Source organism: Nycticebus coucang, chromosome 19 (assembly GCF_027406575.1).
Source record: "Nycticebus coucang isolate mNycCou1 chromosome 19, mNycCou1.pri, whole genome shotgun sequence".
Lineage (NCBI taxonomy): Eukaryota > Metazoa > Chordata > Mammalia > Primates > Lorisidae > Nycticebus > Nycticebus coucang.
The window spans coordinates 28,930,188-28,947,855 of record NC_069798.1 but is presented as its reverse complement, the minus strand read 5'-3'; the positions used below and the strand labels follow the sequence as shown (position 1 = coordinate 28,947,855).

At 43.5% G+C, this 17,668-nt stretch overlaps 1 protein-coding gene across 10 annotated transcripts in view; it reads right to left on the bottom strand.

The window, feature by feature from the left end:
* Positions 1 to 17,668, bottom strand: part of FHOD3 (formin homology 2 domain containing 3) — a 584,424-nt gene that overhangs the window by 160,333 nt on the left and 406,423 nt on the right. For all 10 annotated transcript variants that reach the window (XM_053571099.1, XM_053571100.1, XM_053571102.1 and 7 more), the window contains one exon: positions 15,216 to 15,454. In XM_053571099.1, the coding sequence (XP_053427074.1) occupies positions 15,216 to 15,454 (239 nt within the window). The remainder of the gene's footprint in view (positions 1 to 15,215; positions 15,455 to 17,668) is intronic.

Genomic DNA, 17,668 nt, shown 5'->3' with positions numbered 1-17,668 from the left:
AACTCCCCTACAACAAAGAATTATTCAGTCCCAAACATCAATACCACCACACTTGAGAAATCTTCCCTAGGGTTACTAAAGCACCAGTTTACCAGGATATGAGTCTAAGAATGTTCTCAGAAGTACAGTTTGTAATTATCAAAGGCTGGAAATGATCCAAATGTCCACCAACAGGGAAAAGGACATAAAGGTTGTGGTGAGTTCCAGGCAGTAAAGGTGGTTGAGCTACAGCTTCACATGACATGAATGACCATCAGAGGCATAATGTGGAATGAGGAAAGCCAGTCCAAGAAAGCATATATGATATGATACATTCTTTATAACGTTACAGAAAGCAAAATTGTGTAAGATTATTTAAACAGATGTGTATAATATCCCAAAAGAAAAAAAAGTGTTGCTACCCTGGTCAAGCAATGGGAGAGAGGGAAGCACACACAGGTACAAGTGAGGGGTAATGCTCTAGTTTCTCAGTTAGGTCACAGTCTCATTGATGCTCTTCATATTAATATTATACAAAAATCAAACTAGGAGACATACACAGACCAATGATGACAATATGTCATGAAGCAAGAATTATAAATCACTTCTGCACAATTAGGATTTTTAAAATAAGCATCAAAGTAATTTTTTCTTTAAAAAAAGCCAGTCTAACTTTGGGGTAAGGGCTTTATCTCCTTTGATGAGGTCAGACAATTAAGTTCATGAATTTATCCTAGAAAAAGTGCTGCATACCTCATTGCTGAATATTACTATGGTCACCTTCGAGGAACTCCCCTTGGGAAGCTATACACTGAGACCAGTGCCAAGTCCACCTTTCAAAGCAATTTTGGAACTCTTTTTTCTAGAATGGCCATCAGAGTTATCATTGTACAAGGTCAATCAAGTCTGCAAAGTCATCCTAGACAAAGTGCTACATACCTCATTGCTGAATATCACTATGGTCATCTTCAAAGTACTCTCCTTGGTCATCTGGTGACAGTAGTGATATTCAGCAATGAGGTATGTAGCACTTTTTCTAGGATGAGTTTGAAAACTTGATTGATCTCATCTTCAACTAATATTTCAGTGAGCACTTATTCAGTGCAAGACGCTGGGTACAGTGCTGTGTAAGGTCCTCACCCTTGGAGACACAGGCAGGTAAGGCAGGGGAGTATCATATGTTTCCTGGAACAACTAATTAAACAATTAATTGCACCAGGAAGTATTAAAGCCAGGTGGCCTAACTGGCCTGGGAAGACTTCAGCAGAGCTGTTCAAGTGCAATTCAGAAGGCCAGGAAAGGACCAGGAAACAAGATGGAATTTTGCACATGATAATCCCCTGCTCATCATGTCTGCTGACCAGGATTAAGGCTAAATTGCCTAGCTAATCTCTCATCCCTCACCATCTCTCTTCATGAACCTCTCCAGTCCAGTCTTAATTCGTCCACTGCTCTATCACTTCACCACCCACACCAAGGGTATGATGGCCTTGAAGTTTCTGCAACAACCATTCTTCCTGACTAGAGTTACTCTTCCTGTTCTGTTTCTCTGGGAGACCCAGCCCATGGCCCCAGCTCCCAGAGACATCTGGTAAGCACCAGCTGCCTGATGCAGCTCCTTGATCACAGACCTAGCACAGTGCTCAGCACTGATCAGTTCTGGATGATCAAAGAACAAGATTGGCAATTACTTGGAGATGACCTCAGAGATCTACTCATGTTGCAGATAAGAGAGGCGAGGTCTAGAGAGGGCAAGATCAAACCACCTGCCAGTAAGAACTCAGATCTCTTAATATCCAGGCCAGAATCCTTTCTAACATGCCAGGCTACCTCATAAAACTGAACATAATCTATCCTTCTTGGCAATTGTCTCTAGACTGTGCTTGCCAAACCTCCTCTCATATAGGACAGACAAAATAATGCCACCTGCACAGCCCACTAGATCATTGGACAAGGGAGCTTGTGGCTCCCAGAAGACCAGCCCAGGGCCTCAGACACCCAAGATTTGCCTACCTGCCCTAAAGGATTGAGGGAAATCAGTGTCTTGACACAGGTGTGACCCATTTATGGCAAACAGTTAAGATTTGGATAAAATGCAGACATTTAAAATGTCCCATGCATTTCCATAAGTGCATATGACATACAATTATATGAAAAATGTTTCATAGGAGTATTTTATTAAATTTATGATAAAGAAAGCGCCCTCTTGGGCTCAGACAGCATCATGCCACATTACCAAATACTTAAGCTGCAGTTTGAAATTAGCCTATGACTCAGTTTCGTTAACTTTAAGGCTATTTCTAGGTTTCCAAAGGTATATGATGGGGTTTTAAAACTCCCAATTACCAATCTTAATCAATTAAGACAAATATCTGACCAACTGAATCAGTTATTTCATTTAAAAATAGTTTTCTTATCTACCAACAAAAAAAAATTTTTCCTCCAAAAGATTTTTACCAGCAAAAAGAATAAAAAAACATCTAACAGAGTCTGGCAGTTGCTCTGAGGTTTCCATGGTGAGTATTTATTGTGCCCGTAGCATGTAAAGTTTAGCATGAGTATAAAGTACAGTGTGTGAATCCCAAATATACCCAAAAAGTTGGTCTATAGGCCAAAAGCTTCATATAGTATCAGCCATTATTTTACTATTTTCTTTGAAAATGAAATATTAATGGATCCAACTACTCCATTTCTGCTGAAACATGGGGTAGTTTAATATAATGGAATTCAAGTCTGCAGTGTACGAACATCAACCGGAACAACACAATATTAGTAGCTGGACTTGCAGATTTATTTAGATGTATAACAAATTAATCCAGTGATAACTACACACTATGAGGTATCTCATTTCTTTCTTCTTTTATACCCTGATTTTATGTTTAGACAAACCTTTATTCTAAGTTATAGATACCAGCTAATTGCTTTAAATGTCCCTCAGAGAACAAAAGATGAACTAAGATTTAGGTAGCTTTCATTTAATTTTTTTTTTTTTTTAAGAGACAGAGTTTTATCACCCTCGGTAGAGTGCCGTGGCATCACAGCTGACAGCAACCTCCAACTCCTGGGCTTAGGTGATTCTCTTGCCTCAGCATCCTGAGTAGCTGGGACTATAGGCGCCTGCCACAACGCCCAGCTATTATTTTGTTGCAGTTCAAACCAGGGCCGGTTTGAACGCACCACCCTCAGTATATGGGGCCAGCGCCCTGTGCACTGAGCCACAGGCACTGCCTGGTAGCTTGCATTTCTCTAAGACTTCTGGGGAAAAACAGGGCCAACAAGCCTAGTCCCAGGCAGAGATTTCAGAGACGAAAACAGCCCTGCCTCAGGTCTGGCTAAAATCTGTCCTGAGACGGTCATTGGTCGATCCAGGGGCTATCTTATCTCACTCATAAATAAAGTAGAACAGGGGAATGGGAACTTCTGGCTCCAGGGTCTGTTACAGCTGAAAAAACAAAGTTGGCTGGACATTAGACATACTCTTCTACTTCCAGAACTTGGACAATTTCTAATCTGTGTGTTTTCTGGTCAAGCTCACTTTTAAATGGAAATACCAGCACTTCTCACACATATTCTACTGTCTTGTGTTTTTCAAAAAGAGATGGGAAGGATACTGGAGAGTGCCAGACTCAGAAAGGAACGAGATACAATGCACTTGTTGTTTTTTTTTGTTTGTTTGTTTGTTTTGTTTTTGTTTTTGTTTTTTTTATTGTTGGGGATTCATTGAGGGTACAATAAGCCAGTTACACTGATTGCAATTGTTAGGTAAAGTCCCTCTTGCAATCATGTCTTGCCCCCATAAAGTGTGACACACACTAAGTGTTTGTTTGTTTTTTATTGTTGGGGATTCATTGAGGGTACAATAAGCCAGGTTACACTGATTGCAATTGTTAGGTAAAGTCCCTCTTGCAATCATGTCTTGCCCCCATAAAGTGTGACACACACCAAGGCCCCATCCCACTCCCTCCGTCCCTCTTTCTGCTTCTCCCCCATAACCTTAATTGTCATTAATTGTCCTCATATCAAAATTGAGTACATAGGATTCATGCTTCTCCATTCTTGTGATGCTTTACTAAGAATAATGTCTTCCACTTCCATCCAGGTTAATACGAAGGATGTAAAGTTTCCATTTTTTTTAATGGCTGAATAGTATTCCATGGTATACATATACCACAGCTTGTTAATCCATTCCTAGGTTGGTGGGCATTTAGGCTGTTTCCACATTTTGGCGATTGTAAATTGAGCTGCAATAAACAGTCTAGTACATGTAAAAGACTGAAACTGGAATAAACAGTCTAGTACATGTAAAAGACTGAAACTGGACCCACACCTTTCCCCACTTACAAAAATTGATTCAAGATGGATAAAGGACTTCAATTTAAGGCATGAAACAATAAAAATCCTCAAAGAAAGCATAGGAAAAACACTGGAAGATATTGGCCTGGGGAAAGACTTCATGAAGAAGACTGCCATGGCAATTGCAACAACAACAAAAATAAACAAATGGGACTTCATTAAACTGAAAAGATTCTGTACAGCTAAGGAGACAATAACCAAAGCAAAGAGACAACCTACACAATGGGAAAGGATATTTGCATATTTTCAATCAGACAAAAGCTTGATAATTAGGATCTATAGAGAACTCAAATTAATCCACATGAAAAAAGCCAACAATCCCATATATCAATGGGCAAGAGACATGAATAGAACTTTCTCTAAAGATGACAGATGAATGGCTAACAAACATGAAAAAATGTTCATCATCTCTATATATTAGAGAAATGCAAATCAAAACAACCCTGAGATATCATCTAACCCCAGTGAGAATGGCCCACATCACAAAATCTAAAACTGCAGATGCTGGCGTGGATGTGGAGAGAAGGGAACACTTTTACTCTGCTGGTGGGACTGCAAACTAGTACAACCTTTCTGGAAGGAAGTATGGAGAAACCTCAAAGCACTCAAGCTAGACCTCCCATTTGATCCTGCAATCCCATTACTGGGCATCTACCCAGAAGGAAAAAAATCCTTTTATCATAAGGACAATGCGCTTGTTTTTAAAAAGCAGATATCAATTGCAACTACCATGAGGAGACCCATCAGATTGTGCATTTCAGTGTGTGATAATAATCTTTTTAACTCATGCCTCAGTTTGAGAACTTCTTGCCTTTTCACATGTTGAACTTGAACATACCACCATTAACTATTAATATGGTAATGAAGTACAGATAATTGACATCCAGAGATAAACCCCAAATCTATCTCAGCCAGGGATTGTCCCAGTCTTGTTTTCTACTTTTCTGCTCTCTAGTTGTGCTGTGCCCTCAGTTTGCCAGCAGCAATCACATGGCCTTTTCTGGGTAGCGTGTACTTTCTACTTCATTCACCACCTGCCAGCGGGAATGTCAATGAGGAATGAACTGTACAGGGAGATAAAAGGGCAGCAAAGGGCCAGAATTACCGATTCCGGACCCTAGCCCACAGAACTGATGTCACAGGCGCATGTGTTGCCTGCACACGCATCCAGTGCCCATAGTGTCGCTACCAGGTTGGGGCTCATCCTGCTACAAAAGGGTGGTCCTGGAAGACCCCGCAATGAGGGCAACGGACCAACTCTCTGACGTGTACTTCCAACTCTGTATGTCTCTCCATGCCACTGGCACCCTCCGGCCCAGGGATTCACACCCTCGAGGCTCAGGCCCTACTTTTGGAAGTTGTACTAAACTATTCTGGGGTGAGGCCTAAGCATGGGTTTATATCAGATCCTCTGCAGAGTTAAAATCCACTGCCCTCGTCCAAGCTACCCCCATTTTCAGAAGCTCTTCTAGACTAATAGCTGCCACTCATTTCCTGTCTGCCTTTCCCTCACCTCCCTCTGGTCCCCTCTGGCAGGCAAGCCTCTCTTCAGATGTATATGGCTGAGCTGCACGCACCTACTAACAGCCAGCTTCTATGTTCCTGAGGCCCTGCACACCAGCTTGCTCCGTGTGTGACCTCTTCTCTACCCCACGCTGACTCTGTCCCCCTGCACACACCACAGCCTTGCCCCTTAGGATGACTATTTAGATACCCAGCAACACCAAGCCCTTTTCTCCCTTCACCACGAGACACGGGATTTCTGGGGTTCTCTTCTCACGCTTCAGGATTCAGCTGAAATGCCTGAGGAGGTGTCCTGCACCAGGCCATCCCACTGTCCTCTTTTCTAAAGAGTTTTTAAAAGTGTATACTTACTTACAGGAATTCATATTCCCTTTAAGAAAGTACACTATTACTGATAAAAGTTCCCTTTGACCAGGGTGAACCACTATTATAAATTTGGTTGATAAACATTGAAAATAAATTGAAAGATATTATTCAATAATGTTCTTACAGAGCAAATGATGTGGCAAGTATGTGAGTACTTGTGGTTTGTGCGTGTCTTCTAACTGCTGGTTGCACCCATCGCGTGGACAGTCCATGTTCTATTTATCCAGCCATTCCCCAGGTATTTGCAGCCTGCATCACGAATGAACGATACTGTAATGGCTCTCCCTGCCCGTGTCCCCAAGCACTGCGGCAGGTTCTCCCCAAGGATGTGTCCTTCCATCCCTGTTGCCCTCTACCACCCAGCCCTGTTGGTTCCCTTCAAAAGGCCTCTCCCAAAGCCATGCGTGTTTTACTTTGTATAATTTTTATTTATGAACTGTTTGATGAAACCACTAAGCTTCATAAGAGTCATGCCCATCACTGAATCTGCAGACTCAAGAATATGGTAGGCACAAGAAAATAAAAGTTGAATGACAATGATTTTGTTCCTTTAGTCCTAAGAGTATTTCTGTCTCAACACAGTAATTATAATCGCAAACGTCACAAACATCAATAATAACAAGTCTATTAATGTAAGGCTACTCTCAAATAATATCCCAGTATTAGAGGTTTCTTTTCTAGAGATTTGGTAGCTTTCTAGTTTACTTATAGACATGAGTCATTATGGATGTGGACCCAAGTCTACAGACACAAACTAAAACAAAGGTAGAGTTCAAGGTGATTCATGCTTTTTTCTTGATTTCATGATCAAAATTATTTCTTCCTCTACTTGGAAGGCAATTCTGCAAAGTTATAGATGAAAAAATACAGAAAATAGGCTGGGCACAATGGCTCATGCCTATAGTCTCAGCACTTTGGGAGTTCCCTTTGAGGCCAGGAGTTCAAGACCAGCCTAGGCAACATATTGAGACCCTGGATCAAACTGAGGAATGTCCTAGCTACTCAGGAGGCTGAGGTGGAAGTACCATTTAAGTCTTAAGACTGGAGACTGCAGTGAGCTCTAATTGTATGACTGCGCTCCAGCTTGGGTGACAAAGCAAGACATTGCCTCTTTAGAAATGAGGGGAGAAGGGGAGGAAAGAAGACAGGAAAAAAGGAAGGGGGGGAAGAGGGGAAAAATAGCTTCTCAAGTCAGTATTTGCTTCACTTCAGAAGGCTTATCCATGACATACCCCTCCCTCCACCCCCAACCCTCGCCTGGCTGGTCCCATCGGAGGATCCCTGGAAGACAAATACCTCCCACAGCAGGCCCCAACTGGCCACTTCCTCATGGGTGCTCATCTCTACTCAATTTTTAATCTCATGTTTATAAAACCAGAACCGCATGGCTGGAAGAAAAACCTCAGGAATGAAATTATTTCTCTGGGGCCATGTGGATTCTGTAATTGAGTGTTCCTGAAGTGTGATATAATTGTTTCTGGATTCCTCCCTGAGGGGCGGTGTCTTTGGGAAGTGCACTCTATCAGGACAACCAAAGGCATTTAGTCTGCAGATAACTAACCCAAATGTACCACCGTCCAAGGGCCCGAGGCAAGCTTCCTACCCTTTGCTTTGCTCTGCCTTTCAAGGATCTCTCTGGGGAAAGTGGGCTCTGGCTGGGCGAGCCCCATCCACTCTCTCATTCTATTTACTTAAACTCTGTGCCTGGTGCCTCTAAGCTATGCAGTTCTTCACTTCTTCGATCCTTACAGAAACCTCAGAGGTAGGTACTATTTGTACTCCCTTTCACAGATGAGGAATGAAGGCACAGAGAAGTTAAGGAGTTTGTTCAGGATCTCGCAGCTGGTGGGCCAAGACTGAACCCAGGAAGCCCAGTTCTAGCATCCACACTCCTAACCACCACACCAGGCTTCTCCTATCATAAACTCTTTGTGGCTGGAAATCTCTTTACGGACAGGAAGGAGCCATTGTTCCTGCCTTCCTTACATTTTTTTCTTAAACACCTTTTGATTGCATTCATGTGCACAGGGAGGCTCTGTCTTTATTCCTGGCCCCTGAAACTCTCTCTGCCCATGCACCAAGGGCTTAAATCCACGAGGAGGACAGATGAAACCGCGAGATATGGCACCATGAGACATATGTGGACCATGAGTAGATGGGTCTCTGAAACAGGAAAATTACCTTATTTAGAAGTCATATTTTTTCAACATGGATATGATGCTTCTGTCATCACCATCAGCTTGCCAAGCACAGGGAGTGAGACAAGCACAACCTCAGGCCAGTTCTCTCTCTCTTTGGGCCTATCCTTTTCAATTTCTAAAACCTATTCCCTCTGGCTCTCTTGCAAAATGATTCTCCAGCATCATCTCTACCCAGTATTGACTTCTTCAAACTACGTTTTCAGGGTTTTCTTTTTCTGTTCAATCTTCATCAGTGAAAAGTAACCGCAGCCTCCCTCCACAGACTCTTATCAGGTAAAGAAGAGGTCATTCCTCTTTTCATGACTGGATTCAATCCATTCAGCTTAGTATTCCTTAGAAAGCCTGTGCTCCATCTCCAAAGGGATCCTGGAATTGCATGGGATAAAGAGAGAAACGCTTCCTCTCCAGTGGACCACTATGCCCATACCTGCAAGAATTGCCAGTGGAAAGCAACTTTACAGCTGTGAACATTCAGAGCATGGATGGGAAGGTGTGCGTAATAGGAAATATGGGGTTTGGGTTGGCCCTGAAAGAAGAACATTCCCAAGGAAAGTCAAAGATTCAACTAGAAATGTGAATCTTCCCTTTCTCTAGCAGGGGTCCTCAAACTTTTTAAACAGGGGGCCAGTTCACTGTCCCTCAGACCGTTGGAGGGCCGGACTATAGTTTAAAAAAAAAACAAAACTATGAACAAATTCCTATGCACACATCTTATTTTGAAGTAAAAAAACAAAACAGGAACAAATACAATCACACCACCTCATGTGGCCCGCAGGCCGCAGTTTGAGGACCCCTGCTCTAGAGTGTATTCACCACTCCCCTACACGCACAGATACACACACACCCACTAAATGGCTTGTCTCTTCCTCAGCCCATACACCACATAAGTCCACTCATGTTGGCCAAACATTTACACTTGCAGATAAATGATTATAAGGTTCACTGACTTGGAACATTGTTGACATTCTCAGTTTCAGCATTTCATGAGATAACAATTCTATTTTTTCTTTTCTGGGGCTCTATCTAGCTTTTTCTGCTCATTGGTTCCTGGGTCGTGGCATCTAAGCCATCTTCAACCATCACCTGTAGATATATGAGTTCCAGAAGTGCCTGTTCAACTGGCCAGGGGAAATTCTACTTATGTGACCCACCCCCAAAGCTTACCGAGTGTCCTCCTGGCCATCTCATGAACCTGGGTTACTGGTAACCTGGGAATTGCCTCAGACCCCCCCTTTTTCCCCACCATGTAATCCTACCATGATGGTGCAAATCATGTCCTCCTGCATCCCACCACCTCCCCTGCTTCCCCACGTCCCTGCCCCTGCTCAGCCAGGCCCTCTCCACTCCTCCCTGGACTCTGTGTTTGTGGTCTGCTCTTCCCCAGTGTGCTCCATGCTGTTCCCAGATGCTCTTGCTAAAACACAGCCCTGACCTCTCTTTTTCACTTTAAATTCACCATTAAGAATGAAATTTTGCCAATTTCTTCAGAACCTAGAAAGGTCCCCAAATTCAATTCAGCAAACCCTCAGAAATCTGCAATCCAGTCAGTGAAGATTCAAGAAACCAGAAGTCCTGCTCTAGAAATTAGGAGCTTTGCAAAGTAACGTCTGCCTTGTGCCTGACTGCCTCTGACGACTCAGTACAGGTCCTTCCATTTCCATGCTTACTCCCAGCCTTACTCCCCCACCACCCTTGTCCCCTCCAGCCTACCTTTTGTTACTCAATACTCACAAAGCCATCACTGGCCATATCCCAGTCACACCTATGTCAGGAGGTCACAGCCCACATCAGTGAATCCAATTTATAACAAATAACTTACCATCAGATAAATCTTCCCAAGTAGCTACTTGTTGTTCATGGTACCAGTGGGTGTTAATCTGGTTGTTGTGAAATCCTCTAGCATGTTTATGCCAGTGCAGAAAATATTCTCTCCAGTTCATGTCCAGATTTATTTAACAATTACGTTCTTTAATAGAATAACATCCGGGAAAGCTCCAGGACATTCGGTAACAATAACCATCACCATCTTGGATGAAGCCCTCATTGGTACTATCTTCACTATCCCCCCACCCTATTAAAGAAGTGCAGGTACCAAGCACCCTGAGTTTACACATGACCACACCTATGCCCTCATCTACCTTGACTGCTGGCTTCAATGCACATGGGCAAACCTTCCTCTGAGAGCCAGGACTGACCTGGTTATGCAGGTTGCAGATTTTGTAGATTAACATTCTACAACACTTTCTGCTTTAAATTGATTACTCATTGCCAACTGCTCCCAAAAAAGAGATATGGCTGTTCTACTATACTGCTACAGATCCTGAGTGAGGTCTGTAACCCTTGCAATGAAATCTTGTGGACAAAGCATTAGAGACCAGAGAGCAAAGTGCTATCCTGGAACACAGGCATCTAATCTTGCCTCTTCTCTGTCAAAACCCAGGAAAATGAGTTCACCTGCACAGCATGGTTACTAATCAGGCTCTCCCATTTGCCCACTGCTTCCTGTGGCTAGTGGAGAGATGCCAATAATCCTTCCCCACTCCTGCAGGGAAACAGAAAACAACACTCCTCCAATTACCTCCTCCCACCCCCGACGCAGTCCTGAAGTTTGGCTACCCTCATCTCACCACCACTGGGCCACTAATTGGTGAGCATCAGCTATGAGCCCACAAAAGGTCAGGACAGCTTAGCTCCCTGCTCCTCCTTAGCCTCCAATAATTGAGAGTTAACTTCAATTTATATCTTCTATTTATATTTTTTCTATTCTATACCTAATTTACATTTTCTCAAAAAAGTCAATTTTGACCCATGCATGTGAACATGTAAGGTAGGTACACAGAGTTCCATCTAAGAGCGCCCAAACATTCTCTACCTCAGCTTCGTCCTAAGGAGTAGATATTACAACTAGCTCCCTGCTTTCTCCTCAAGGCAGGATGTCTCAGTCTCAGCACTACTGACATTTTAGAACAGATAATTCTTTATTTAGTCTGGGATGTCCTACGCACCGCAGAACATAATTCCTGGACTCTGCCTACTAGATGCCTCTAGTGTGACAATCAAAAGTGTGTCCAGGCCCGGCGTGGTGGCTCACCCCTGTAGTCCTAGCACTGTGGGAGGCCGAGGTGGGTGGATTGCCTGAGCTCAGAGATTCAAGACCAGCATGAGCTGGTGTAAGCCAGAGTGAGACCCCGTCTCTACCAAAAAAAAAGCCGGGCGTTGTGGCAGGTGCCTGTAATCCAAACTACTTGGGAGGCAAAGGGCAAGAGAATCGCTAAAGGAAGAAAGAAAAAAATTAATTAAAAAAAAACAAAAAAACTTCAAACTAAGATGAGTGAAAGCCAGCTGAAATTGAAAGCAAAATTAAAAAAAAAAAAAGTGTGTCCAGAAATCCCCTGGGGGTAGGGAAAAATCATCCCTAGTTGAGAACCACTGCCTGAAAGGACCACCAAGACTAATACCAGGTTGCCTTAACCTCCCCACCTAGCTCTGTGTGCCCCCCAATCTGACATATCTCCTGCCCTTCTCTCCTCAATCTTCCACTGAGCCCTGGTAACTCATGATGACCAGTCACCATCGAAATCCCTGATAATGTCAATCACTCCATGGGATAGTTCTTTTACTTCCTTGCTCTAACCCCAAACCTAAGAACACTTTTCCCTACAGCCCTCTCACATGGCACAGTGGGTTTACTCCTCTTGGCCATTTCCAGATTATTCCCCACCTCAATCTCCCTCAAGGAACCCAGCCCCAAGGAATAGGGGTTAGCAAACTTCAGCCTAAGGGCCAAATCTGTATCACCTGCAAGCTAAAAATGGTTTTCACATTTTTAATGGTTACAAAAAAACCCAAAAGAATAATATTTCAGGACAAGTACAGTTCAAGTCTCAGTGTCCATAAATTAAGTTTCACTGGAATGCAGCCGTGTTCATTCGGGTACCCCCTGTCGAAGGCTGTTTATGCGCTACAAAGGCAGAACTCAGTTGAGTGGTCACTATAGAGACTGGCCCACAAAGCTGACCACATTTACTATCTGGATCTTGACAGAGAAGGTTTGCAAACCCCTTCCTCCGACGCACGTAGCTCTGATCTGTACCTTCCACTCTCCAACCAGTTGTTAGCATCCACCACATGCCAGCTCACTCTTCCATGTACATTAAAATACACACATGACTGAAAGCCGGATGGCACAACTGCTAACATTAGTGACTGAATGAAATTCAAAATTACCTCTACTGGTTGGAATGTTGTGTGCAAATCAACAGGATGAAATGTAATGTTCACGTGGTGTTCATCATCAGAAAGATTGATACAGAGCAGGAAAGAGCCCCTTTGGGTCAACAGAGAATAGCCAGGATATACGGGGACACATCTGGGGGAGGCAACTTTAGGTCAGAGACTTGCCTAACAAGCAGAACAGTTCAAGGATAGAATGGTGCACCTCAGTAAAGAAAGTGCTGTGCCTGGAAATGTACCCATCTCCCGGAAGGGCTCCTGCTTTGGGCTAGACAAATCTTAAGACCTTTTTACTCCAAAGGTCTAAAGACATGAAGACATTCTGTTACAGTCTACACTAGAGAACTTTTTGGTTAATTAGATGCCAAAAATAATTTTCTTAGTAATAAATGAAAGCATCCAATTTTTTCTCTCTTCCAATCAAATCTGTAAATTTAAAGGACTAAGATTAAACTTAATATGGCACAGTCACGCAAAGGTGCTTTTAGATGAAAGAGCACCAATAAACTTATACCCTATCGTGCTGAGGCTTAGCACAAAGTTCTATTTAAGAAACCAACTCTGAGATCAGAGTCTTATTTGTCCTTATTAGAATTAAAGCACATAGTCTTGCAGGCTTGAGTACATAGAGCAGCAATTTTCAACCAATGGGCTAATCAGCTTTTGTGTTTGTGTATTTACCCTGTGGCCCAAGACAACTCTTATTTTTCCGATGTGTGGCAGAAAAGAGAAAAGGTTGGATACCTTGGACACATTCTTCAACTCTCCCCAGGTTTATAGCTTATGCCATCAACTAGAAGTGGTGCTAGGAGAGAGCTTTGTCTTTGAGCACTGACTCAAAGTTTCTCTAAGATCTTGGGTCACAAAATACAATGCATAGACCTGGTAACCTAAATTTCGCTCCCAGAAGGATCTCCCTAGTGGGGGAGAATGCTCCAGCCAAATGACAGAGATTTTAATGCCTCCACTCAGTCAGCAGCAGGATGTGAATGTATCATTCAGGCCCTATGAAGCTGGGTGACAGGGATGGTCCATAGAACCCAGGATCTCAGTGAACTGACAGCATCCATTTGAGAAGATATAACTGGACCCAGACCCTACAGCAGCAGGGATAATCTTCTGCTGCACCTCTGTTGTATAGAACCACTCTGGGTTCCCAGATTTTGTCAAACCTTATATTTTAATATTTGTAACTTTTCACAGATTGTCAACCTTTCTGTTTCTTCCTATCTCTCTTTCTCATTCATTCTTTCTTACCACCTGAGATGTCAGGTTTATAAGGACAAAGATCACACTGTTTCCATATATATATATATGTATGTATGTATATGTGTGTGTGTGTGTGTATATATATATAATATATGGATCTGTATATATATGTGGAGATAAATATATACACACACACACAGGATGGCCATAAACTCTGTGTGCAATTTAAAATTGTTACTGTTTTTTTTTTGGCCAGGGCTGGGTTTGAACCCGCCACCTCCGGCATATGGGATCGGCGCCCTACCCACTGAGCCACAGGCACCACCCAAAATTGTTACTGTTTTAAATTGCACACAAAATGTATGGCCACCCTATATGCAGTTTCATGGCTTTGAATAGTGCTGGCCTATAACAGACAGTCAGTAAAAATGTTTGCTGAATGACTAAGTAATAAAGAGATAAACAGATATTTTGACTTATACTGGTTTGTTCTGTTTAACTAAAATCAACCTTGAGATACTCCTGCGTTGCTGTATCTCAAAACTATTATATTCTCATTTCTTTTCTTCTAGGGATAGGGTCCACTCTGTTGTCCAGGCTGCAGTGCAGTGGTGTGGTCGTAGGTCACTGCAGTCCCAAACTTTGGGGCTCAAGTGATCTTCCCCGTTCAGTCTTTTGAGTAGCTGGGACTACAGGTGCAGGCTACCATATTTGGCTAATGGTTTTGTTTTTTAAAGAGTTGGGGTCTTGCTTTGTCACCCAGGCTGGTATTGAACTCCTAGTCTCAAGCTAACCCCCCACCTCAACTTCCCAAAATGCTGGAATTGCTGGCCTGAGCCACTGCACCCACCATCATCTTTTTTTTTTTTTTCTGGAGACAGAGTCTCACTATGTCACCCAGGGCTGGCCTCAAGTGATCATCTCACCTCAGCCTCCCTAGTAGCTGAGATGACAAGGAGATACCACCATGCCCAGCACACAATGTCAAGTTTCTATGGTGACATACCAATCATTTCTGGGCCGAAGTTTTGCGTTTTAGATTTTTTTCCATTTGACAAAGTACAGCTTTTCTGAACACAGAACTGAACTATTAAATAATGTTTTTTAAAAATCAGGTGGCTGAACAGTTCATGGCTTTAGTAAGATCAGTTCTGTGCATGTCACTGAGGGCCATCTTGCATGGATAGTTCCCTGGAATTTGGGGGATTTTCGAGAAGAGGCAGGGAACAAGCTGGGTGCTCTGAGTGGTCAGTGAGGTCAGCGGTCAGTGCACATCTGTGACCTTGTGACTTCCCTCCCTCTTTTTCAGTGGCATCCTTGCACCCTCTGCACTGTTGGGTTAATGCTTACTTTTCACGGAGATCTTGTACTTGACCGAGCTTGAAGCTGGGAGCCGACTGGGAGCAGGGGCTGGTGGGAGCCGACAGGGGACTCTTGACACTCTGCACCGAGTGCCTGCGGCTTCGCCTGCGGTCCAGGCCACGGTGCTCTCCCCCACCACTGGAACACACGCTGGCACGCCTCCGGTCTCGGCACCCGCTGGGGGGCGGCTCCGCGGTCTCATCGCCATCCTCGTGTCTGAGCACCACCTGGAAAAGCAGAAGACGCCCAGGGTGAGGTCAGGCTTAGCATCCTTTCATAGACCTCTGCTGTGACTGCAGGCCTCAGCTGCGCAGCACAACTCGTGCAAAGCGCACACAGCGCAGGTGCAAAGCTGCCCGTTCCTGGGCTTTCTTCCGTTTAATGGACAGAAAGGAGCAACCATATCGGGAGTAAAGGATGAAGATCATTGAAATTTAGATGGGACCTGATTTAGCCCGGCTCACAATAGTCCCACTTCCTGGGCCATCATCTCTCTTTGCCCTCCCTTGCCTGTGCTTTGGTCCAGGAGCACCAGTTCTGCCCCAAGGCTAGGGAGGCCAGTTCAAGTGCTCAGGAGAATGCAGAGGAGACAAGAGCCACAAAACCCAGGTGAGCAGGAATTGGCCTCACTCATAAATCTATCCCAGAGGCAGAGCACAGCGGTAGGCTGTGCTTAATTCCTGAATCTTGGCTGAGCAGGGCTGCGCCATGAGGCTAAGCTCAGGGGCCTGGTCTCTGGGGTGGAGCCAGTAGTTCCACCAGAAGCCTGCAGATGTGAGTGACAAAGACATGCAACAGAAACAGACTGGACTCCTAGAATAAAGTATTTTTTTAAGCTTCCTCTTAAGAGTGATGCATATTTGTGCAGAAGAAAAATTAGCTTGCTTTCATGGGGAAACCTGAGCTGAAGGGCACCAAACCCTTACACTCTGCCTTTCTCCTAGGAGATATTTTAGTCCTGTGCCTAGCTGATGCCCAGAACAGATGCCCAGTTTGTCTATCTCTTAATCTCACTCTATCCTGGATTCTATCCACTGCTTTCTCACCTCACATTAAACTCACTGCTTTTTCCATTACTCTCCAACTTACTTCTGGCAGCCAGCACTGCTCCTTATCCACACACTCTTCCTAGACACACACTATATTCATCTGTATCTCTGGCTTAATCTTTTATTCCTACCTTCTCTAAAACTGGTCAGTAAAAAGATCACAAGTTTTAGTGTTGGCTAGCCCTTGGGGGGCAAGCTGTGCCACTAAGCAGTAGCAAGTGACTTGTACTGTCTCAAGCTCACCAAATGAAGATCTCTGTATTGTACCTGCAGCCTTGTGATGAGAATAACTTGTGGAAAGCATCTGTGTATGGCTGGTCCTCAGTAAATATAACTGCCCTTCCCTACACATGCCCTCAGGTGGAGCAGCCTGAGATGCCCATAAATTCTTCTGTCACCTAGAAATGGTAGGTTGGGCCACTGTGCTGCCCAGATGGACCAGGATCAACTATGTCCAGTAGGCACTCTGACTTGGCAACCATGGAGTCACATGGTCCTCCGTCCCCAAATAAGCAAGCTCTCTAGCCTTAGGAGTGTTCTCAGTCACATTACACAACCCAATCCTCCCATTTAGGAGAAAGGAAAAGTAATATAAAGACCCAGATAGCCAACTGGCCTATATAGCTTTAGCATCACTTATGTGTAGAAAACCTGGCCATTATAAAATCAATTGCCCAAAGTGTCCAAAGTTTTCACATCTGTGTTCATCTAGCAAGATGAGCCTGGGAGAGGCAAGGCCACGTTGGCTGCTGTCATACCCTTCACAGCAGCGTATCAGCACCCAAGACACATGACCTGTCTATCAAGAGGGTATCCACCTTTATCTGCCCCCTGCTATTTTCTCCAGCTCAAGCTTTTGAATAAGACCAATTAGTGAAAACTCATATCTATGTACTAAGAAAATTTCAGATAGGCAAAGAAATTTAACAATCATTGACTATTTTATTCCTCTACAATTTACTAGTTGAATAGGTTTCTTTGGGGGGCAGAGCGTTGAGGCAAGAACTGATAAGAGTTCACCTAAAGGTCTCTCTTTACAAAATCTTGTCAGAAGTTCTATTTCCTAGAAAAATTCCCCTTCTCCACTGTAAGTGGAAGAACTAAAAAAGAAATTACACATTTGATTTATCACGTATATCACCTTGACTTTAAAACTTGAAATGGCGTGCTGTGGGAAAGGTTTGAGAATAATCACGCATCTAACCAAGGACAGCATTTTTAAGTATTTCTAGCCAATAATTTTTTTTCATTTATATATATATATTTATTTATATATATATATATATAAATTCTAGACCGTTTGAACTTATTCTGACCTGAAAGTGTTGATTCTGCTTTTTATTAAGCACACATTTGGAATGATAAGATTAGGGGCTAAAGTAGAGTCAGCTA